General features: G+C 39.7%; 1 protein-coding gene and 2 pseudogenes across 1 annotated transcript; all 3 read right to left on the bottom strand.

The window, feature by feature from the left end:
- Positions 1-9,286: 9,286 nt before the first annotated feature.
- LOC147429809 (uncharacterized) lies at positions 9,287-10,425 on the bottom strand. The gene is made up of 2 exons (XM_086495312.1): positions 10,059-10,425; positions 9,287-9,954 (listed from the first exon to the last, which is right to left on the bottom strand). The coding sequence occupies exon 2, from the start codon at positions 9,836-9,838 to the stop codon at positions 9,287-9,289; it is 552 nt and encodes a 183-aa protein (XP_086351438.1). The 5' UTR covers positions 9,839-9,954; positions 10,059-10,425.
- A 904-nt stretch (positions 10,426-11,329) lies between these two features.
- LOC147429808 (uncharacterized) lies at positions 11,330-11,862 on the bottom strand (annotated as a pseudogene).
- Positions 11,863-11,868: 6 nt separating this feature from the next.
- Positions 11,869-12,474, bottom strand: LOC147429807 (uncharacterized; annotated as a pseudogene).
- Between the last annotated feature and the right edge of the window lie 13,603 nt (positions 12,475-26,077).

Genomic DNA, 26,077 nt, shown 5'->3' with positions numbered 1-26,077 from the left:
AAGCAACAGAAACACCATTATCACCATTTCACATGATGAGTAGGAGTAGGGTAAGTAGGACATCATGATTCATGATCTAGAGCATTTCATGCATGTGATACTTGCTGTTAGGTTCATCACAAGATTGTAATAGACGCAAAAGAGTGTTTGAAAGCTGAAGTGAACTTCAAAAGTTGTTGTGAGTGTTTCTGAGAGAGCTGCAGAGCATCAGGACATGTCTGTTAGGAAAAAAATAAATTTTAAGCCTGGAGACATGTCTACAGGGTGATCTAGTGAAAATTTTGGAATTTTGAGTTGACCAATGTGTACAGAAGGTAGGTTTTACCCTATTTTCACCTCAAAAGTGGAAATTTGACCATATCTTGACAGGATAAGGCCAGATAGACAGAAATGCCAGACATCCTGCCAAGGCATTATTTTAAGACCAAAACCATAGGATGGCTGCATGAGCATGATCTGCATGATTTATTGAGTGCGTGAGAAGGTTTTCATCTCAATTGGGTGAGAAAATTGGGTTCTAAGCAGACTTTAGCATTTTTTTGACTGAAAAGGGCTAGAACAGCTAAAATTGGGGTCTTTTGAAATCCAAACCAAAATCTAAGCATAACACTGGGTTGTTGACATCAAGGGGAAGCTGTGGGACAAGTCTGGGGTCAAATAGGCCAAAAAGACATCCTACGTGTAGGATGTGTTTTGGGTGATCTGGCACTCCAAACCCAAATTTGAGCATACCAAAGTGATCAGCACCTCAAGGGGAGTCTGTGCTTTGCATTTGAATCCATTTTGAGCAATTAGACATGCTACACGTAGAATGTCTAATGCATGAAATTGAAGCCAGAAGCTGACTGTGGGCATAGCAGGGTGTTGTCAAGCCTCCTAGTCAATTTCGGTCCAAATTGGAGTTGATTTGACTGGTCAGACCAACATCAGGTTGCTGGAACAGATTTTTGATCCATTGACCACCTTATAGGTGTCCAAATCAAAAAGTAAAAACAGCTGTGGACTCAACACATCAAGGGGAATCTATAGTGCAAAAATCTAGGCAAAATAGAGCAAGAGACATCCTACACGTAGGATGTCTACTAGGGATTAGGGAAGAGAAAATTTGACTGAGGACATACAGTGATTTTCCATTTGAATTAAGGATTCCATAACTTCTTTGAGAAGTGAATTTGGACCTTGTTTGACCTTTTACGGAGCAAAGACAAAATCAAGACTTTTCAGGTAAATTGACCAACATCCGAGGGAAGTACAGTTCCAGATTAGCAGACCTAATCCAGAACATCAGAAGTGTATAAATACAGTAGTGGTTGAGGTTAACTCTCCAGTTATACCAATCATTACTAAAATCACCTCTAGCGGTTAAATGCTTTGATTCGATTGCCGAAATTAAATGTTGTGTACAGGTATATTCAGCGGCAAAGCAAGAAGTTGTTCGGAAACTGATCCTTTACCAGGTGAGTGGTTGGATTTGTGTTAAATTGCATTGCCAAGTTTGATGAATTTAAGATCAGAAAGATACATTTTTAGAGACCAAAAGGTGGAAGGTGATCAGGGTAGCTTAGTGTCCACCGAGGAGAGTGTAACTCAGGCAAGGCTAGATCCACTAGCACCGATTATTGAGGAGGGTAGTGATACTGACACTTCATCCAATAAGTCCTTCTTCATGATGGGTAGTCAACAGCCAGGAGGTTTCACCTATGATGGACCAATGCCAGGAGGAAGCACCTCCCTAAATCCTTTGAATGATTCCAAGTTCACTGCAATCTTCTTAGAAGGAACAAACTCGAGGGGAGTTCTAGTTTATTCTGACTATCGAGGACACAAGTGTATTTGTATTGAAGAAAGGCCGGCTCAGAGACTGGAGATAATTCGAGTCTATGATGATGGAGATAGATTCCGAGACGAAAAGGGGAACCACTATCTGATAGTTAGTAACCCTGAGGATTACAATAGATATGGAGATAACGTGGCAAAAGGAAAAATGGTTTCAGAAACTCAAGAACCACACTTTCTACAATGTGTAAAGGAGTCCTCTACCAATATCTATTGAAGATGATGAAACAGGAAACAGAAGGAAGACAACAACTCAGAGTAGGAAGAAGATGGAGAAGGAGAAGAAACAGAGCTTGCGTACGAGATCTCTATAGTCTCTCTCTCTGTATTAGAATAATAGTGTATATACAAACTCAGAGCTACAAAGCTTATATGAAACCCTAAGAGATAAGGTGTCCTTTCACACCGGATGTCCAGGGGGAAAAACCCAGTGGGAGAAAAGTGCCCCTGGTGAAGCGCGTATACACACTAACACTACTACATGTCTACAAATCCCCCCTGTAGTGATAGTGTGAATCCGTACAAGGTAGCAGATCATCATTTGTATGAGAGTAAGCCCAAAGCTTTTTGGAAAGCTTCAAACTTTTCTCGTGATAACGCCTTCGTAAATAGATCTGCAATGTTATCCTATGTAGGACAGTAAGTTAGTGTGATCTCCCCTGCATGTAGCCTTTCCCTGACATAGTGGTAGTGAACCTCTATGTGCTTTGTTCTTGCATGAAATACTGGATTCCTTGCAACTGCCATAGCACTCTGACTGTCAGTGAAAATGGTAGTGGGTGCCTGTTGACACTCACAAAGATCTGCCAATAACTTGCGTATCCATACACAATCAACTGTTGCCGTGAAAGCTGCCCTGTACTCAGCTTCACAAGTTGATGTAGCCAATGTGGGTTGCTTCTTGCTTAGCCAAGATATACATGCATTTCCCAATAAAAAACAATTGCCACTTGTGGAATGTCATGTGTCAAAATCACTAGCCCAATCTGAATCGCTGTAACCAAGAAGCTGCATAGAACTGTGCTTTCCATACATATCCCCCCTTGGAAAGAACATGGCAAGATTAGGGGTACCTGAAAGGTAACGAAGTATGCGCTTCACAGCCTGCCAATGATGCATACCTGGGCTGTGCATAAATCTGCTTGCTTGTGAAACCCCAAATTGAATGTCTGGACGAGTGTTGCCTACCAAATATATCAAGCAACCAACGACTAATTCATAAGTATGTACATCAAAAGGTTCTCCAGCATCGTGCATGCTCAACTTTGATCCAGTTTCTACGGGTGTAGAGATTGGCTTACAATTTTGCATACCAAACTTGTCCAAAATTTTATGCAAATATTTTGCCTGCAACATGTATATGCCATCCTCTGATTGCACAAACTGAATACCCAAGTAATAATGTAGCAAACCAAGATCAGACATCTCAAAGGTTTTTCTCAAAGCATCTTTAAACGCTTCAATTTCATCTGCAGTATTGCCTGTAAGAAGCATATCATCCACATAAAGTGTTAGCATAATGAGAACTCCATCTCTCTTTTTGACATACAAAGTACTTTTTGTTGGACTATTCTGAAATCCCTGGCCAATCAAATAAGTATGTATCTTCTCATACCATGCTTTTGGAGCCTGTTTGAGACCATACAAAGCTTTATGCAATCTACATACCTTTTGCTCTTGACCTTTTACAACAAAACCACTTGGTTGACTTACATAAACTTCTTCCTGCAAATCACCATTCAAAAAAGCAGTTTTGATATCCAGCTGATGCACTTTCCAACCATGATGAGCAGCAATTGCAACTAGTGATCTAACTGTGGACGCACGAGAAGTAGGAGCAAAGGTTTCATCATAATCTATGCCTTTCTGTTGCGCATAGCCTTTTGCTACAAGCCTTGCTTTGTACCTCTCAACAGTACCATCTTGTTTCCTTTTTACCTTAAAAACCCACTTTGTACCAATAGGCTTTTTACCTGTAGGCAAGTCCACTAGATCCCATGTATGATTCTTATGAATAGAATCAATTTCTTGTTGCATAGCATCTTTCCACTGAACACACTCTAAAGCTTGTTCAAATGAATCAGGCTCATCTGCATCACAAAGAGTGCTAAAGCAAGCCAAATCTACTTGCTCTCTGCCAAAAGTAGTACCAGCACGTGTTTTTCGTGGCAACGGTGCATCCAACTTGCTATCCTGCAAAGTTTTCTGAACCCATTTAGGCAAGGTTCTTTCTTCCATGAGAACTTCTTGCTCTTCACGCACAATTTCCTCTACATCATGAGGTGTCACATGCTGATCAAAAGATTGATCAAGATTATCAATCTGTTGTGATTCTTGATTCTCCACAAAAGAAGGAAGCACACCTTCAAATACATCATGTGTTTGCATATGCGGTACATCAAAAGCAACCATAGGTTGAGCAGTAGTTTCTGCAAAAATTACATCACGACTTTCAAAAATATTGTTTGTAGCAGGATTTTAAAGTCTATAACCTTTACTTCCACTACTGTACCCCACAAATATACATTTGATTGCCTTATCATCAAGCTTCCCACGTAACTGCTGAGGGATGTGAGCATAAGCAAGACAACCAAAAACACGAAGATAACTGACTGAAGGTTTTCTGTCATACCAAGCTTCATATGGAGTAATGGTCTTCAAGGCACGAGTAGGACACCTGTTCAAAACATGGCACAAGCAACTGCCTCCATCCATAGCTTATGAGGCAAACTCTTAGCCTTGAGCATACATCTAGCCGTCTCCATTAAAGACCTGTTCTTCCTTTCTGCAACACCATTCTGTTGTGGTGTGTATGGCATAGTGCATTGGTGTTTAATGCCTTTCTTTCCCAAAAGATCCTTAAATGCACCTGACATGTATTCACCTCCTCGATCGGTACGAAGAGTCTGTACTTTGCAACCTGTTTCATTTTCAACCATGGCGACATAATGTTGAAAAACTGCAAACACGTCTAACTTTGCTTTGAGTGGATACACCCAACAAAACGTGGAAAAGTCATCAATGAAGGTCACAAAATAAAGGCTGTTTCCTATAGATGGTGTCCTCATAGGACCACATACATCACTGTGTACAATCTGCAACTTTCGTGTCGCTCTAACTGAACCATCCTGCGAAAATGCAAATCTGTGCATCTTTCCAAGAACGCAACCTTCACATACATGTCTTGGTGGCATCTCCAATAAAGACAAATCATGCACCATATTATGATGTTGTAAAGTCATCAAACTGCCATAACTAACATGCCCAAATCTAGCATGCCACAACTCAGCATCCTGCATGGCCTGAGTCTTTGTTTCTGCAATACATACCTGAATCTGCTTTTCATAACGATCTAGCACAAATAGTCCATTTTCTAGCGTACCTGTAGTGATAAGAGAATAACCATTCTCTCGATCTCGTACAACACATCTGTCATCCTCAAAAATGACCCGAAAACCATTTTTTGCAAGAGAGGATACAGACAACAAATTCTTCTTGATCCCTGGAACAAATAAGACATCTGGCAAGCATAAATCTGAACCATCTGAAATGGTAATCAAAATCTTACCAACGCCTTTGATTGGATAAGAAGCATTATTTGCACATGTCACCTTCTTTCCTGCTGGAGCTGCATCCAATGAACAAAACAAATCCTTCCTTGAAGTAATATGCCTGGATGCACCACTATCAAAGTACCAAATCATTTGTGTCTTGTCAACACTGTAAGCAGAAAAATCTGAACATACTACAAAAGCATAATAATCCTGCACAAAGTTTGCAGACTCTTCTTTAGCTGTAGAAGAATCACCAGAAGCTGAAACAACCAAACTTGACTCTTTCTTCTTTTCTTTAGCAATTCGCTTTTTACACTTACTAATGTAGTGACCAGGTTTCTTGCAGTAGTGACATTTACCTTTCTTCTTGGACTTGTCGAAATCACCTTTAGACTTCTCTGAAGATTGTCCTGCACTAGACTTGGAGTAATGAGCACTCTCTTTACCCTTGTTTTTGTTCTGTACAACAAGAGCATGATCCATACCATCCACCTGTAAAGACTTGTTCTTACGTGATTGATCCTCCTGCAATAGCAAAGACACTAACTCTTCAAAATGAAGAGGCTCAGGATTAGCTCGCAAAGACAGAGTCAAAGAAGTCTGAAAAGTCAAATAAGATGGTGGTAGTGAATTGAGTGTTTTGGAAACCAAGTCCTTCTCTGGAATCACTTCATCAATGCTAAGAAATTGCTCTTTAAGATCCCTGATTTTTGTAAGATGCTCGACAATATCGTCACCTTCGTCCATCTGTATTTTATCAAGTTGTTTCTTCAAAAACTCTATTCTGGCAGCGTTTCTTCCTCCAAACATAGCTTGCAGAGTGTTCCAAGCATCCTCAGAATTTCTGCAAGATCTGATATGTGATGTGATTATCCTCTTTATGGTTAAGGCAATCACATCCATAGCCTGTGCATCTTTAGTATCCCATCTCTTTTGCTCTGGAGTGACTTGTGAGGGTCCTGCACCAACAACTGCACCACGACCAGGCGTGGCAGGTGCAATGTTACCTGGACGAACTTCATCTCCAGCTACATAATCCCACAATCCTTTACCAACCAAAATATTTTTGGCCATAAAAGACCAAAGAGAATAGTTGGTACCATCCAATTTGTCTTCGGATGTAAACGCACCGAAAATCTCTTTCTCCGTAGATTGAGCCATACTGTGGATGCACACAAGAGAGAAAAAGAACCTCCAAGAGATTCACAAATCTCCTCTCCAATGCAAGCAAAACTCTACACAAAATCTCAGCACAAAGCTAAGACAAGCTGCTTCCCAAAAGAACTGTTTACCTGAAGAAAATCTATCAAAAAGCACACCCTCTTGATCTAAACGCCTCCGAAAAGTAACTTCTGCTACGCTGCTCAGAACAAAATTCTGAGGGCTCGAACGGCTTCGAAAGGGGGGTAAAACCCCAGGTCACCTTCCCAGAATACTCCTGGAACGTCGAGGATGCTCCCACGAGCAAATTTTCCGAAAACTGCCTGAAAACTGCGATTGCGCGCGCGGACATGAAAACGCAAGTAGAGGCTCTGGAAATCACCTCGCTGTGATACCAATTGTTGAAGATGATGAAACAGGAAACAGAAGGAAGACAACAACTCAGAGTAGGAAGAAGATGGAGAAGGAGAAGACACAGAGCTTGCGTACGAGATCTCTGTAGTCTCTCTCTCTCTGTATTAGAATAATAGTGTATATACAAACTCAGAGCTACAAAGCTTATATGAAACCCTAAGAGATAAGGTGTCCTTTCACACCGGATGTCTAGGGGGAAAAACCCAGTGGGAGAAAAGTGCCCCTGGTGAAGCGCGTATACACACTAACACTACTACATGTCTACAATATCCTGCCATCAATACTTTTCTTGCAGTTAATTCCCCCGCAAAATGTCCTCCACAAGGCTCATCATGTAATGCCTTTAAAACTTGATAAATCTCATCCTCTCTTAAGCATCGTCTATAGATTTTTTCACGATGAAAACAACGATATAAGAAACCCCCCATTAATGAATAATGACAAGCTTGAAGAAGTAGTTTCTTATTTTCATGCTTAGTCGCTTTATGAGGATATTCAGACGTGCTAAGAAAGTTAGCTATATCGGCATACCAAGGTAGCTCACTTTCTACCAGAAACAGGTTAGCATCAGGTAAGTCATCATCAACTCCCCTCTCTACGTCATCAGTGAGTAATCTAGAAAGATGGCTAGCTAACACATGTGACTTTCCTGGTGGTACAACTACCTCAAAGTCAAACTCTTATAAAAGTAACATCCATCGGATCACTCTTCCAGAAATCTCTGGTTTATTTAACAAGTATTTCAATGCGGCATGATCTAGATAAAATACAAAATGATTTCCCAATAGATAATGTCGAAATTTATCGACAGAGAAAACCATACACATGCATTCTTTTTTGGTTGTAGTGTAATTATGCTCAGGGTAACTTAAGACCCTACTAGCATAATAGATTGGATTATCAACTTTCTTATCATCAGCTTGACATAATACATCCCCAACTGCTGTATGTGATGCATCAACATGGATATGAAATTCTTTTGTCCAATCAGGACTCACTAGAATTGGCGCTTTTATCAACCGGTCTTTAATGTCCTCAAATGCAACTTGACATTTGTCATTCCACACATAACCCATATCCTTTTTAAGTAAATTTGTCAGAGGACCCACAATTGAAGCAAAGTTCAAAATGAACCTCCTATAGTAATTTGCATGCCCTAGAAATCCTCGCAGTTGACGAATATTCTGAGGTACTGGCAAATCTTTGATTTTACTAACCTTACTCTCATCAACCGTAATGCCATCTCGAGAGACAACATGCCCCAATAGTATCCCTTTGGTTATCCCAAAGACACACTTCTCAGGGTTTAAAGAAATGCCCATTTCAATGCTACGTTCAAACACTAAGGCCAATTTTTCAGGCATATCCTCTTCAGTTCCTTGCACTGAGAAATCATCTAAGAAAATCTCCATCCACTTTTGTAGAAAATCCTAATAAGCTGCAATCATAACACGTTGGAATGTGGTCGGGGCATTACATAGCCCAAATGGCATAACCCGATAAGCAAATGTTCCCCATTCAGTAGTAGAAGTAGTTTTTGACTGATCATCTTCATGTATTTGAATCTGATTATAGCCACTAAACCCATCCATAAAGGAATAAAGGGCATATCCAGCAACACGATCTAAACCTTGATCGGTAAAGGGCAAAGGGAAATGATCTTTCTTAGTTTTCCCATTGAGTTTTCTATAGTCCACACAGATACGGATTTTCTTATTTTTCTTGGGTACTACCACAATTGGGGAAACCCAATCACTGTAAGCAACCGCATAGATAAATCCCACCTCCAAGAGTTTCATTATTTCTGCCTTAACCAATTCAACATAAACAGGATTGGTGCAACGCTGACGTTGACAAATAGGTCGAGCCCCATGTTATAAATCAATATAGTGTTGACATAGCTTAGGCTGACTCCTAGTAAGTCTTTATACGACCATGCAAAAGCATGTTGATACTTTGTAAGTACTTCTTTGAAACGCTCCAACACTTCTCCTTTTAATTGGCTTCCCAATGTCAAAAATTTTCCTTCTGACACTTCCCATTGAACATTTGAATTATCTTTTGATAATACAAAGGAAGATTGTGTTCGTGGCATAGCCCTGATTAGAGGATGTTTGTCCTCCTTATAAACAATATTTTCAAGTAAGTTGTGTTTATTTATAAGAGATTCAGAATCTTCCGTTTTAGTCTCTGTATCACTCATAACAGCCACCGATTGTGTCCCACAATAGGGTACAATCGCAGTTTCATAACTCTTTGTTGACAAGCCCTCTATATTTACCATATAGGTATCCAGTGTTACTTCAGACATGAAAGAGCTCTCAGTCTGGAATTCTGAGACACTGGATACCTATATTTACCATATAGGTATCCAGTGTTACTTTAGACATGAAAGAGCTCTCAGTCTGGAATTCTGAGACGTCAGTGGTTCCATATTTCTCTGGCTGTTCTTCCATACCTACCTGTTCATAATAATCTTCCCATTGCTTCAATAATTCTTTGATATGCTTAGACTCTAAAATAGCCTGGCCTTTTTCTCTTTCTAGTCGGGCTATTTTTTGTAGCACTTGAGCCATAGCTTCATCTGCTAACTCACGCTCTTTTAATAATTGTTCCCAGATAGCGTTTACTTCTACTAATGCACTGGATTGTCCTTCAGACTTATCCGTATTCTTTAAGTCATCCTCCAGAGTTATATTAAAACAATTTGCCAAACACTCATCTGAGGTGGACATCCATTGTGCAATGTCCTTATCAGAATCATAACCCGAAGAATAATGAACTTCATATTCACCCATTCCTAGGTGACGGGCATAATTACCAACACTCTCTGATGTGGAGATTGTCCCAATGGAATCATCCTCTATCTGCATATGGTAACCATTGTACAGAAATCGAGAATATTTATCCGTATCTAATGAGAAGCGTTGTTTAATTGCTTCTTCATCCTCTGATTTATCGCCGCTCTAATCTGTGTTGTCTTCCGTTTCTGACACAGTAGATTTTCTATACTCCCTCAAGAGACAACTCGCAATTCTACTCTATCATTGCGAGGACCAATAGTAATCACTCCTTTTTGCCAACTTTGCACACACCTGGCTTGAACAAGCCAAGGTCTTCCTAACAATATTGGGAAAGAGGCCCCATACGAATGTGGTCGGACTATCAAATAGCTCACATGAAATTCAAGTCCCGCTACTATAGTCTTGACGCCCTATAAAATCCCTAAAGGTTTTACACGTCGTTGATCTGCTAAGCGTAGGATGATATTTGTAGGTTCCACTTGTTTTAATCCCAACTCTCCCATAGTTTGCTCAGTCATTAAGCTTACTGCTGCTCCACCATCTAATTGCACTCCCGTCACACTATGACTTCCTATTTCCAAGGAAATAGTGGGTGCTTCTAGATCCATGAACATATCTACTACTTGAACTCCTTTTTCTTTAATTGGCTCTGTCATTTTAGAGCTTCTTCTCTTCCCTCTCCTACGTACGAGCTTATGATATAATTTCTTCTTACAAAGAGGAGATATCTCTACTAAAGTGGTCAAGTCCAATGACATTTTACAATCTTTCATAGACTCCCATAAATTAAAGGTATCTGGTACACTCTTTCTGTGAACTATAGATGTTTCTAATATTTCTGAAAAAGGTGCTATACATTTTGTAATTTCTTCCTTTTCTTGTAGCTTAAAAGAAATCAGTGATTCATATGCAGAATGATCCTCAGATGCTTCTTCAGGAGATTCTACAGACTGTTTTATGGAAGAGTTATCAACTTTCTTATTCACATTCGGGACAATAAACCCTTTATCATGGTCCATCTTTTGAGATCGAGTAACTACCTCAACCATCACAGGTTCTTTAGCAAAAGTCACTCTCCTTGCTTTTCGTTTACGAGGGAATGCATCTTGGACTTGTTCAACCTCTACTAAATTGGCAGAGGTACTAGGACCCTCATCGACCTTCTGTTTCCCTTTGTCATTTTGCAATGAATTTACCCGTTTTGGGCATACATCTTCATAATGACCCTCCTCGCTACATATTCAACATAATGGTATATAGTCTTGATTTTTTCGAGGATTGGGGCAATAGGGAGCTATATGCCCTTCCTGTTGACAATTATAGCATACCACAGGTCTAGATGGCCCCATATTTGGGTTAGTGTATCAAAAATGATTCCTGCGAAATGGAGGTCTATATGGAGAATGTCTCCTCATTTGTCCTTGTAACCTTGGCGTAGGTGGTATCCCTTGTGTGGGTAACCCTTGTCTTTCTTGTTGTAATTGTTGCTGATATGTTTCAGGTAGGCCCCTTTGCATAAAAGGTTGAGGTGGTGGACCTATCTCGTAAGTCATATTGCTCCTATCCCATAAAGTTATAATTAGTTTGCATAGCCTTTGCTTGACGGCGTTCATATGCTTGCTTTACAAAGCAATTGTCTTCCACATGATTGTTTTTTAGACAAAAGTACAAAACAGTGTACGTACTTGGTCTGGCACTACCCTTGATGCAGTTGGACACTCAGTTGCAAAATGGCCGTAACCATTGCACTTCCCACACCACACATTGGATCTCATTGGAGGTGCACTCATAGACGGGCCTGCTGCTTGTTGAGCTATAGCATATACTTCTTTTGTTTGAGGTCTTAAAGCACTCAAAATTTCTTCTTTTAATTTTCCAACTGTGACTGTCATTAATTGGACTACCCTCTCTTCTGTGAGAGCTGGTAGTGGTGGTGTACCAGTCTGCAGCATGTATGTTGGAGCTGTCATATATGGATTTGGAGTATAATAAGGAGTTTGATTTGTATTTACCACCACTTGTGGTGGTGTAACTCCATAACCAGATACAGGCTCTTGAGTTTGTGGAATCGGTATAGTGGGAGAAGTAACCATACTAGGTCCACTAAACAATTCTCTTCTCCTCTGTTGGATTAATTGCACCTCTTCCCAATTTCTAGCTTCTTGTTTAGCAGCTGTTAAGTCTGCCGGTCTTCTTTAACTCACATATTGTTGAGCGTTCGGATCTCGCAAGCCATCTACAAGCCTACGCTTTTGAGTATCCTCATTGGGTGCCGTATTTCCCATCTTTATTACTATTGTCTCTATCCTTTGGATGTAATGATCAATGCTTTTGTTGATCCCTTGCTGAAGATAGTCTAACTGTTGAGCGAGTCTATCTTGGAATCCCTGACGGCGAAACTTTGCTAAAAAGTTTGTTGTTAGCTAAGGGTAAGTATCCCTATTTGCTGCCGGTACATTACCATACCAACTGGCAGCTTCATCCTTAAATGTAGCTGGAAAAATATGTAGTTTTTGATCATTATCCACAATTTCGTTTGCTACACATGTTACTTCAAATTTTTGAAGATGAGCATCCGGGTCTTCATCCCAGAGTCCTGCAAACTGTGTAAAGATTGCCAATCGTATCGTAGCTCATGCTACAGGCACTGCCATTTGTTCTAACGGATTTTCAAAGAGTGGGTCTTCCCAAAAATTTAGTACACGTGGTCTAGGTAAAGCAAATAAATTTCTCAACCCCAAGTCCCGACACTGGTCTAAATTAAACGGTTGGTCAACCATTTCTCTCACTGGCGTGGGTTGGCCCACTAATCTACCTTCTCTTAATCCCTCAATAAGTACTCCTGGTACTTGTTCTAAAAGTAACGCGTTAACGCGCTCGAGTTGATTGGCAAGATCTTGAACAATTATCTCCTCTCGCCTCTTTCTACGTTCTTCTCTAGCCCTATTTTGGTCTTCTCTTCTACTAGAATCTGCTCCACTCATACGATGCACACAATCGTGTAACTCCTCTCAATACTAATCCTTCAATGCAGTGTATACCACTGCTAGGATTTCACGCTCAATCTTTATATTATCCTCTCCAGTCTCTATAAGCGACTTTAGTAACTGATTTACTAAGGGTCGTAAAAGAGGTTTTATTTTTCTCCTATGTGCTATTTTAACAATAATTTGTCTTAGATTTATTCTCTTTACAATAACCGTTGATCTTGTGTTTCCAATCACACAAGGTAGATGTGAAACACAACAACAGTATTGACAATGAGTCCTTCTTCTCTCTGTTTGTAGTTGACTGAGTGACCCTACAGAGTTAGTCGACACAATGTTTTGGGGTTCGAAATCCCAATTTTTATACTCTTGGAGCCACTCGACGTTAGGCCGTAGTTTTCCAAGCATACTTTATAGTTACTTGCTTCTACAAAAGCCACTCAGGCACATATTTTTCTTCTAGCTCAAGGATGTCCCTATGCTCTTTAATCATGTAAGGGTCCAACTCTCTAGGAACCCCACTCCCTAATGCTAAGTACTTCCGAAAATCGCTAAATGCTAGAGGTCTTTCTTTTGGAATCGAGTACCTTTCACAATGGTATCCCCCTCATGAGTCGAATGCTACTGTCGTATAGTATATCACGTCCACTAATTTCCAGTGGGCGATGAACTGAATTGCTGCGTATGTGTCTAAGTGCATTAAGGGTTTTTGCACAGGATCACTAGGAGTGTTAACGATTATTTATGAGGTTTCTAACTGTTGAGCATCTATGTTTAGGTCCCTTTCCGGCTCAGTGTACTTGTGTACACACTCTCCTTCTTCCCCTAATGTGTAAAGAAAGAGGATGCAAGAGAGCTACACAAGACAAGCACACACCACACAGAGATGGAAAGCTTCTTCTTCTTTCCCACAGAAAAGAGAGTACAAAATGACTAAGTGCTAAGACTGAAAAGTAGCACATATGCACATGCGGTCACTAAGTGTGAACACGCTAGAAGCGTACTAGACTGGCACTATAAGTGTAGTCCAGCTGTAGAATCACTGGCAGAGATCCTCCGTGTCGGTCACCTAACGCGCCAGTGAGTAAATGTCATAAGCGGCCAAGACCCGTAGTGGATGCCAGCTCAAGATGTAGAGCTCGACATCTCAACACTCCCCCTCGAGCTCTGCATGTCGCAGAGTCCAAGCATAGTCCGGAAACGTCGAAGCTTCTCAACTCCAAGAGCCTTGGTAAAGATATCCGCTATCTGCTCCTCTGTGCTGACGTAGACCAAGTCGATGTGGCCCGCCAACACTCGCTCTCGAACGTAGTGGTAATGGACCTCTATGTGCTTGGTCCTGGCATGGAACACTGGGTTCCTAGACAATTGCATGCTGCTGAGGTTGTCACAATGGATGACAATCTGCTGGTCCACCTGCACTCCCAAGTCCTCAAGTAATGTGCGTAGCCAAGCTACCTCGCACGCTGCAACTGCTGCACCTCTGTACTCGGCCTCTGTGCTCGATAAAGCAACCGTAGGCTGCTTTTTGCTTCTCCAAGTAACAACAGCACTCCCAAAAGAGAACATGAAGCCACTCCTAGATCTCCTATCAACAATGCTACCTGCCCAATCTGCATCTGTATACCCATACAATGCTAATGGCACATCTGCTGCATAGAACAATGCGTAGTCAAGAGTCCCTTGCACATACCGAAGTGTGCGTCGTACTCCATCCAAATGTGGCTTCCTCGGAAGCTGCATGAACTGACTCTCCAAGCCTACTGTGTAGCTCAAGTCTGGCCTCGTGATAGTCAAGTAGATTAGACTACCCACAATCTTCCTGTACATCTTGACATCCTCCACAACATCACCCTTCTCTGCACTCAGCTTTGCATTCACATCCAAGGGAATAGAAATTGGCTTACAATTAGCCATACCATACTTTGACAACATGTCCAAAGCATATTGTCTCTGTGACATCCATACACCCTCTGGAGTCCTGATCACCTCAATACCAAGAAAGTAGCGCAACTTGCCCAAATCTTTCATTTCAAACTCCTGTTTGAGAAGACCCTTCACATGGTCAATCTCCATAGCATTGTCACCCACAATAATAAGGTCATCTACATATATGGTAATGACCACAATCCCCACATCACTCTCACGTACATAGAGTGAATGATTAGCATGAGCTCTCCTAAAACCAATACTGACAAGATACTTGGCAATCCTGTCATACCATGCTCTAGAGCCCTGCTTCAAACCATACAAAGCTTTGAGAAGTCTGTATACATAATCTGGGTAACCTGGATCGACATAACCAGGTGGCTGATCCATATACACTTCCTCTTGCAACTCACCATTCAAGAAGGCATTCTTTACATCCATTTGATGCATAATCCATCCTCTAGATGCAGCCACTGCTATGACAACTCTCACAGTCCTCATCTTTGCCACTGGAGCAAAGGTCTCCTCATAGTCTATGCCATACGTTTGTGCATAACCCTTTGCGACCAGCCTTGCCTTGTGACGCTCAATGTTACCATCAGCCTTATGCTTGGTTTTATACACCCATTTACAGCCAATAGCTTTCTTGCCACTTGGCAATGGCACCAACTCCCATGTGTCATTTGCTTCCAATGCAGCCATCTCTTCATTCATTGCATCATCCCAATGCACATTTCCAACCGCATCCTCAAAAAATGTGGGCTCCACATCCTGCATCACCTTAGCCATGTAGGCTTGGTGATGCGCTAGATACCCATCATAAGTCAATTTCTGAACTGGATTTCTGACTCTGTTAGATCTGCGCGGTCCTGGGTCACTCCTTTGCCCTCTAGCATCTTCTTGTTCTTTCTTTACACCAGGTGTCCTAACAGCTGGAATTTCAAATTCCTCATCAAGACTTTGTTCAGAACCATCTGAATCCATGTCTACATGTGAAAACCCTGATGATGCATCAGCCATAAAGGGAGGTTCATCAACCTTTTCCTTTCCTTTTCGTGATACATTCTCTGTACCTGCTGGTGGAGTAACCTGCGTACGTAGTCTACCATTCCATGGCTTCTCAATAGAGCCACGAGAAGACGACTCTTGTGGTCCACTCAAAACCTGTGTATCTGTGGCCTCGCATTTTGTACAACCACATCATCTTTTACATCAGCCCCAATAGTGCCATGTGCATTACTGTACCAGCTGCTCATCTCATCAAAGACTACATCTCTGCTCACTCCTAATTCTCGTGTAGTAGGATTGTAGCACCTGTACCCCTTTTGTTCAAGGGAATATCCCACGAGAATACATTTCTCTGCTTTAGGATCCAATTTCCTACGCAACTCATCTGGTACATGCCCGTAAGCTATGCAGCCAAACACTTTCAAGTGTGCCAAATCAGGCTTTGTACTTGTAAACTTTTCCTCAGGCGTTACATCATGTACCGCAGCTGTAGGTGTAGTGTTCATAATGTACACAACTGGATTTACAGCTTCAGCCCAGAAATGATGAGGCATGTTCTTCTCATTCATCAATGCACGTGCAACCTCTGTAATGTGTCTGTTTTTCCTTTCTGCGACCCCATTCTACTGTGGAGTATATCTGCATGTAAACTGCCTGCGTATACCATGCATTCGTAGAAAAGCTAAAAAATCATTGGAGAAGTACTCTCCCCCTCCATCTGACCTCAATGTATTGATTTGCATATCTGTCTCCTTCTCAATCATGACTTTGAAGTTTTGAAAGTGACCAAACACTTCACTTTTGTTACGCATGAAGTAGACCCATACTTTCCTTGTATGGTCATCAATGAAAGAGACATAATACCTGCAACCATGTATACTTGCAGTATCGGTTGGACCCCAAACATCTGTGTGCACCACCTCAAGTGACTTTTTACATACATTGTGCTCATGTGGAAATGAGCCCTTTGACTGTTTTCCAAACTGGCATGCTGCACACACTTTATGCATACCATCCACCTTGAATTTGGGCAAACCTTTTACAATCTGTTTTGATTGCATGCTGCGCAATCTCTGCTCATTGACATGGCCAATGCGTTTGTGCCAAATGTCAACATCAGCCACAACACCTGTGCCCTGTGCAAATAATGCAGCTTTTACCTCAGGCATGTCTCCATTCAGCGTAAACATTCTGCCTGCACATTTGCCCTCTGTGATCAACTTACAGCCATTCTGGAAATCTTCTACATAACAGCCATTTGGATTGAAGCGAACCTGCAAACCCTGCTCAACCATTTGTCCAACAGAAACAAGATTCTTTGTAATGTTTGGGACATGAAGTACATCTGCTAAGTACTTTGATTTCCCATTCTTCGTATTTAGAGGTATGTCCCCTACATGAGCAATGGGGTGAGCTTTGTCATCTCCTGTCTGCACATAGCCTGACACATCTGGTTTGCGCATATCTCTAAACCACTCTCCACGAGACGTCATGTGATTAGAGGCACCTGAATCCACATACCAAACATCATCTTGGGTGGAATTCTCTGCAGTCATTGTATTCATTACATGTTGCATAACAAACATGCGCTCGTTTTTGCTGTCATCTACATCTCTGCTAGTAGATGCATAGTTGCCCCGTTCTCTCTTTCCACGTGCTTTTCCCTTTGGATAGTCACGTGACATGTGACCTTTTTCACCACAAGTCCAACATTCTCTGCTATCTGGAGTATGTTGCTGCCTGCTTGATCCTGCACCACGACCTCTTTGACTCCCCCTGCCTTGAGACTGGTTTCCCCTGTCACCTGTATTGTTTTGATTTGATTGACCTTCTTGAAATTTGCCCCTGCAACCCCTTGGGCCTCGACCACGACCTCTACCTCTACCTCTGTTGGAGTTAGAATAGAAGGCCTGCTGTTCAGAATTATTTCTTCCACGAGAAGAAGATGTGCCAAGACATCACTTTGCTCTGGCCTTGCTGCCAGTCCCTCAAGGCTTTTCTTTGTTCTGCTGTAGCATTTGCCTCGGGAATCTCTGGTTCCTTTTCATTGTCTCCTTCTACATAGTCCCAATAACCTTTTCCTTTTAGGAAATTTGTTATTATGAACTTCCATGCAGGGTAGTTATTTTTCTCAAGCTTCTCAGTAACAATCTGACTGAAACCATCAGACATCTTGAAGCACTAAGACAAAATAGCTGCAATCTGCAAAAACCTGCAAATCTGTTGAACCTGCTATCGTGGTACCTGTAACGCTTTCTACACTCAACGAGTGTCCACAATCAAGAGTACATACAACCATTGTACCAGGCTCTGATACCATGTAAAGAAAGAGGATGCAAGAGAGCTACACAAGACAAGCACACACCACACAGAGATGGAAAGCTTCTTCTTCTTTCCCACAGAAAAGAGAGTACAAAATGACTAAGTGCTAAGATTGAAAAGTAGCACATATGTACATGCGGTCACTAAGTGTGAACACGCTAGAAGCGTACTAGGTTGGCACTATAAGTGTAGTCCAGCTGTAGAATCATTGGCAGAGATCCTCCGTGTCGGTCACCTAATGCACCAGTGAGTAAATGTCGTAAGCGACCAAGACCCGTAGTGGATACCAGCTCAAGATGTAGAGCTCGACATCTCAACATAATGCACTACACAACCAGCCTATGTATAGGCCTTTATAAGTGTACTCTACCACGCTCGTGGCTTCGAAAAGCTTGTCTAATATTGTCCACTTAATGAGATCAGGCAAATTGCTGACCCATTCTAACGACATAAAACCCTTGAGTACAGTCGTATTACTTTGAGTATGGAAACTCAACTTATTGAGATTTGATTGAATCTCCCTATCAATTGGAGAATTCTAAGTGTCCAATGACACTTTTGTACTATTTTTGAATTGATTGTCGCTCACACAAAACAACCATGGCTCTTTAAGTCCAAGGACCCCGCGGGAATGTTTACGTGTGCTCTCCCTCCCTAACTTAGACTAAACAGCACTTTATCTCACTCTAGGTCCCTAAGTCAAACCAGGGAACGATCGGCATGCAAAGTATATGCACCGAGAAACCCCGTAGCTAAAGTAGCTAGCAGAACTTCCGGCGGACGCACCAAATGAACATCGCCTTCCAAGTCTTCCTAATAACGTTCAAGTAACCCAACGGTCCCCTAACTAACCTAGAGGTGCACTAATTTGCCATATATTTGCTACGTTCAAGTTCCTTTTAGCAATTTTCTGATTATGCGTTTGTATTTCACTTACTTTGCTATGCTTTTTAGTCCAAATATATCTGCCCTCCCAGTTAATTCGTAGTCCAACTCTCTTATATGCGCTATTTCTCATGTATGCATCTCTAGATATGCTATTTATGGTTAAAATCCGAGTTCTCATATACATTTTTAATGGAGTTTTTAGCCAAGATTTATCAACATGCAATCATTTAGACATTTACTTGACTGCTAGATCTCAAAACTCACACATTCTAGACTCATAAAACAAACCAATCACTCATTGGATTTCAGATTATTGAACATTGTATCTAGAATCACTGAATAGATTTGCAAACTTTTCAATCAAAAACACCAGAATAATCTCGTAAAATGTAGATTTCCATTGAAATGATCAAAAACTGTCAATGATCTAATTTCCCTTCCCAAATGCCATCAATCATGCAACAATATGCAACATTTCATTTCCAAACATGATTTTAATGCAGATACATCTTCAAACGATCAGATTTATTTTCAATTAAGAAACTAGCAATGCAATTAAGAAACTAGCAATGCTTCTTTCCAGTGGGGATTTAACATTTGCGAGTTTTTCATTTCAAGTTTTTTTTGACAATTTTAGCAATCTTTAGAGTTTTTTTAAACAAATATGTGTCATAGCATAAAGTATCTATTTAATGTAATTTTCAATCGTCATAAGACTCCATATATGTGTGGTTGACGGAGAGAGAAAGTATAAATTCTCCTAAAAAAATAACTTGAGTCTTTGCATCCTCCTCTTTAGTTTCACATATAGCAATTATTTGTAGTGATCGTATGCTGCAAGATATTCAACATAAACATTTTCACACATCTTCTTTTATTTAATGATAAAAAAATACGATATATTTAAATACTTAAAGATTACCTTGGATCATAAACTGAGCATGACATTGTTGCCCATCCATCTATTCTATGGGTAAAATCAAAATGTACCCACGCATTTCTCAAGTCGCCAGTTTCAGTTCTTTTCATCCGATTTACTAGATCAATCCCAGAACCTGGTCCTTTAGTGGACATTTTAAATAGGAAGCACTTGTCATCCTCTTCACCCTGTCCAGGAAATCTACTCCCATGAAAAAAAGGAAACATGCACTTTTTTTGAAGCAATAAAATATTATCATATCCATCCCCAATAACAGCACCTTGACTCTTTCTCTCCTTTGAAACAATTGAAGAAAACCTACACGATGCATCACAAGAAGGCTAAATTTATAATAGTTAAAAAATTAACAAATTCAAGGAACCAAATTGAGTTTTCTTACCCTTTGGTTTGAACCAGTGGCATCATTTCTTCCAAAAAATCATTGAATTGTACATCGGATGTAGCTTCAGCTTCCTCACCAATCAAGGAGTGAAGAACAAGTTGTTGAGCCACCAACATTTGAATTTTTCTTGGGCCACCCTTTTCTATTTTTAGTACTGTACCTACCAGTTTCCGCACTCTTGAAATAGAAGCCCTAGAGGTACCTGCCTTAACATTATGACAATGTTTACCAACATGTATTGCCAATCGCGACATTGTACCATCTCTAGGCAAAACATAATAGATTTTGCAGGGACAAGCAGCAACACAAGTAACAACCTTCTGACAATAATGACAAGTTATTGATGTATTCTCTTCCATTGCAAGGTAGTCCTTTTTCACCTGTCTGTCCAAATATCCATGAAAATCTCTACTATTGAATTCTTGTTCCTTAATATAATGAGGACACGTTGAATAATTACACTGCATGAATCCCAAACAGTGGCTTAGACGAATTGTGCATGCTATTGCCATGGTTGTCACAGATGGGCGAGTCCACAAGTGACCATCAAAGCGTTGTTCCATCCCTGTCATTCGTTTTGTTTTATCCTGAGTCGCAGGTAACTCAAAACACAAATTTCCATCATAATGTTGTGGAAGTTCAGCAACTTGCAAAGGAGCTCCACATAATGTTAACAGATCATTTAACTTTTTTGCCCCAGGATTTTGTTGAATCCAAATGATGATTGACTGAGTTTTGAGCTGTCCTATATCGTCACCACTACTTTCAAGATGCACAATGCTTAAAACATCTTCAGATATCTCTTTGTCATTTCCTTTCTCATTGTCAGATACCTGTATAAATGTGTCTGAATGAAGCATCTCAAACAAGCTCGAAAAAGAACCATCTATTAAGAAATGCTGATGACCTTCTATATCCCACTGTGGTTGCAGCAAGACTTTTGTTAGGCCACAATCACTTTCAATAAGAGCAGATAGTGACTGAAAATGGCAAGATGGAGGCAGCAAACTCTGCAAATAGTAAGCACTAAGCAACAATGAGTTTCCCTTCAACTGTATGTCGCGGTTGACTATTTGACCACCAACCTTCCAAGTTATTGTTACTTTCATGTTGGACATATTCTCTTAAGCAACAGATTACAGGGTGGAGATGCGAGAAAACTGTGGTGGATTAAGCGAAGGTGGTGAAGGTTAATGAAACTGGTGAAAGTTAATGAAAGATGTGAAAGTTAATGAAAGATGTGAAGGTTAATGAAAGTGAAAGATTGGTAGGTAGACAAAAAGACAGTTGCGTAAGATCTTGTGACGGCTCAAAGAATAATGAAAATCATAATTGAAGAAGTGCATTTAATATATGACGGTTCTGAATGTATATGCAGTGGAATATGTCATCAAATTTGAGGGGCCATTTAATTTCTAAATGGTGGTTCAAGGATTGCATTTAATGCACTCTAATAGTGTCTTCATCTTTTGTGTATGTGTGTGTGTGTGTGTGTGTGTGTGTGTATATATATATATATATATATATATATATATATATATATATATATATATATATATATATATATATATATGATTGTGGGAGTGTGTGTATAAAAAACGTAACATTCTATATGACTGACTTTGTATAAAAAACGTAGGAATTTTTTTAGTTAAGTTATATATATGATTCCATCTTGCCATTTTATATATATGTGTGTGTGTTTTTGGTAGTGTGTATATATAATTATTTTAGTTAAGTTATATACATTACTGTGCGTGTGTATAAATGATTTTGTGGGTGTGTGTAAACAACGTAGCATTTTATTAAGTTAAGATATTTAAGTTAAGTGTATGTGCAGATAGTTTAAGTTAAGATATTTTTAAGTTGAGTGTATGTGCACATAAGATATTTAACTGTGCACATAGTTTTTACATTTTGTGTGTGTGTGTGTGTGCGTGCATGACTTAACTTTAAGAATGCTACGTTTTTTATACACACAAACACATACAATCATTTTTTTACATATATGGTTGTGTGTGTGTGTGTGTAAAAAACATAGTATTTTTTTAGTAAAACTATATATATGAATCCATTTTGTGTGTATCTTTGTGTGTGTGTATACATATATATATATATATATATATATATATATATATATATATATATATATATATATATATATATATATATATATATATATATATATAGATATATATATATAAATGAATGTGTGTGTGTGAGTGTTTATACCACAATATCATTTTTGTAATATATGGTGTGTGTGAAAAAAAAAATAGTTGAAATAAAAGTGGAGTGAAGTTTCAATGGAGTTTTAATTGAGATTGAAGTGGAGTGAAGTGAAAGTGAAGTTTTTCTGTGAAGAAGGAGATGAAAGTGGAGTGAAGAGAAAGTGGAGTTTTGCTGTGAAGAAGAAGGAGCAAGAGAAGACAAGGTACTGTGTGTGTGCGTGTGTAGATTTTCTATCAAATGATGTGTGTGTGTGTGTGTGTGCTACCTGCGCACGCTCGCCCGATCCACCGGAGGAGGTCCAATGGAGCTCCAATGGAGCTCCTATTGGAGGGGGATTTAACATTTGCGAGTTTTTCATTTCAAGTTTTTTTGACAATTTTAGCAATGTTTAGAGTTTTTTTAACCAAATATGTGTCATAGCATAAAGTATCTATTTAATGTAATTTTCAATCGTCATAAGACTGCATATATGTGTGGTTGACGGAGAGAGAAAGTATAAATTCTAGAGAGATAGTATTTATGCGAGTTACCATTGGAAGAAGAGATCATAAATCCTTGAGAGAGAGAGAGAGTGACTTCTCTTCTAGAGAGAGAAAGTAAAATCATAGAGTTGTATATCACTACGCAGAGAAAGAGAGAGAGAGAGACCGAGAGGGCATAACGACGGAAAAAATGTAAACAAATAAAATCACCATTTCACAACTCATGCCATTAGAGTCAAATATGCTCGCAACGCATGTGATCAGAGTCAAATAATCCACAGCATATAAACATGCGATAAAGTAAAAAATCATGCAGAATAGAGACAACACTAATTTCAGAGTTAAATATAATCCACAACATATATAAATGTGATGAAGTAAAAAATAATGCCAGATAGAGACAATACTATTTTTCCCAAGCAATTGCTTTTTGAAACAACATAAGTTTGAGGATGTAAGTACATTCACAAAACTACCACAGGATAAGATCAAAATTAGAGTACAAAAAAGGATAGTCGCCATAAATGTAATGGTCACTCTAAAAGGCAAGTAATTTGCTCCCAAATAGCTTGCAAGATGCTTCATATCTTTTGCTTGAAATTTGAAATCCTTTGCTGCATAAACAATGTTTTTTCAAGATAAATAATCACAAGTATAATAAACCAAAATAAATACAGAAAAACACTTTCATATCATAGATCAATATTCTAGTTGAGTGAAAGAAGCATACCAAACCAGTTGTAATTAAATGGAGGGAGAAATCATCCTTGGTTGTCCAAGAATAAAAGCGATGTCCATTGGTGAGAGGGTTGGCTAATGAATAATCATGTGCTCCTTAGGTTCAAGTCCGAGCACTTTTGTGTACACATAGTACATATGTTTGCATGTCAAAAAGGATTTGTTGGTATTCTCTCGCTTCTGAAAATCCGGACACGTGCATGCTTGACTCTGTTTTATATGAATCTCATAACTATTTTCAGTGAGAACTTGGAAAATTACATGCTCTTGAGACCTTTTCACTTCATCCAAAAATATAATTGTCATACTATTACATGCTTCCAATTTCTTCATGGCCTCTTTAGAGATTCCATGCCTCCACTTTTTCTTCCTCGAGATGCCACCACCTTCTTTGCAGTCGCCAGCAAGAGGTTGTGGATCTACCATTGAATTCTCTGTCCGAAATCCACTCTGATGCAGCGGGGCAAGTTCCTGTGTGGAGATATCTGTCCCTCTTGCTACTGGCCGAACATTTGGAGCAGGAGGTAAATCTTTGACTTGTCTTTTGATTGATTGGGTATGCAAAATATCATGATTACAAAACCATAACCATTGCTCGATTGTTTTACCCTTGAACATTCTTTCGGACCATATACATGGAGCAATAAGACCAATTGAGCGACTATGCAAGATATTGTCACAATTTTTTCTCCCTACTGTTCCAAAACATTTTCTTTGACTTTGAATGGGCATTCTCCTGAGGGCCCACTGAGTGCGTGGCACATCACTCTCAAACACATTGTTTGTTTTAGATGACAAAGGTGTGGTTGTTTCTTTTTGAGATCCAATATCATCATCACTGTCACTAATTTGCAGCAGAATGTTAGAAATACCTGGTCCTTGGGTATCAAACTTGATTTTTTTTGGTCGGCCGCGATGGTTTCGTTGCTTAGATTCCATGACATATTCCGGCCGATGGGAGCTACTTGTTCCTGTTCTGTCCCTCTTTTTGCGTTGTACTGTTTCTTTGTCTCCATGCAAAATTGGTTGTGCATACATGGGAGTCCCTGCAACAGCCTCGTGTAATAGATGGGCCGCGTTGGTTGGAGTTGGAGTTTGCTGAGATTCAACTCGAGAAAGCAAGGTCTCCATTGTGGGACCCGTTCCTATATAAAGCCCAGTAGTATATCCCAAACGCTTTGCACATTAAATATATGAGTTTATAACATCTGTTACACATGCATCATACAAGGATATTTTTCCTTTTCCACCTTCACCTGCTAACCAACTGGCATGTACACTTTCTGATAAATTAACATTGGGAATTTGTGCCCGCTCCCACGGACTTAGACCACCCTATGAAATGCAAAAAAACATGAATTAAAATTTATAAAGTTCATGTATGAAAAGAATTTTTTCTAAAAATATAGATTGTCATAAAGGTACTTACATCTGTTCCAATTCCTCCCCAGTGTGAAATTCGTTGCTCCCACCATTTAAACCATCTGCTCACTATTGTGATGCTCTCTGTAGATAGATGTTGTCTCCACCACTTTTGAATTGAAAGTGCCTTTTGAGATACAAGCACAATGGTCTTACAAGCTCTCCAGTCCTCACACATATCAATGTGTTGATTTGTTAGATGTTGAGGTATCCACTTTTTAGCATATTTGTGGAGACTTTGCTCCCAATGAAATAGGCATGATCGTTCACGTCCCTCCATGATATTATCTGGCCCACCATTGAAGACTGTTCGAATAGCATTCCAATTTGCACCAGCTTCATCAGACATAAAACCTGCAAAGTCAGCTGCACCATGTCCGTACTTTTCCATTGTTGAATTAAGGCTCTCCCAAAAAATAACTTGAGTCTTTGCATCCTCCTCTTTAGTTTCACATATAGCAATTATTTGTAGTGATCGTATGCTGCAAGATATTCAACATAAACATTTTCACACATCTTCTTTTATTTAATGATAAAAAAATACGAGATATTTAAATACTTAAAGATTACCTTGGATCATAAACTGAGCATGACATTGTTGCCCATCCATCTATTCTATGGGTAAAATCAAAATGTACCCACGCATTTCTCAAGTCACCAGTTTCAGTTCTTTTTATCCGATTTACTAGATCAATCCCAGAACCTGGTCCTTTAGTGGACATTTTAAATAGGAAGCACTTGTCATCCTCTTCACCCTGTCCAGGAAATCTACTCCCATGAAAAAAAGGAAACATGCACTTTTTTTGAAGCAATAAAATATTATCATATCCATCCCCAATAACAGCACCTTGACTCTTTCTCTCCTTTGAAACAATTGAAGAAAACCTACACGATGCATCACAAGAAGGCTAAATTTATAATAGTTAAAAAATTAACAAATTCAAGGAACCAAATTGAGTTTTCTTACCCTTTGGTTTG

Source organism: Adiantum capillus-veneris, chromosome 22, assembly GCF_014529385.1.
Source record: "Adiantum capillus-veneris isolate H3 chromosome 22, ASM1452938v2, whole genome shotgun sequence".
Taxonomy (NCBI): domain Eukaryota; kingdom Viridiplantae; phylum Streptophyta; class Polypodiopsida; order Polypodiales; family Pteridaceae; genus Adiantum; species Adiantum capillus-veneris.
The sequence above is the reverse complement of the archived record's forward strand: the minus strand, read 5'-3'. Positions and strand labels throughout refer to the sequence as shown.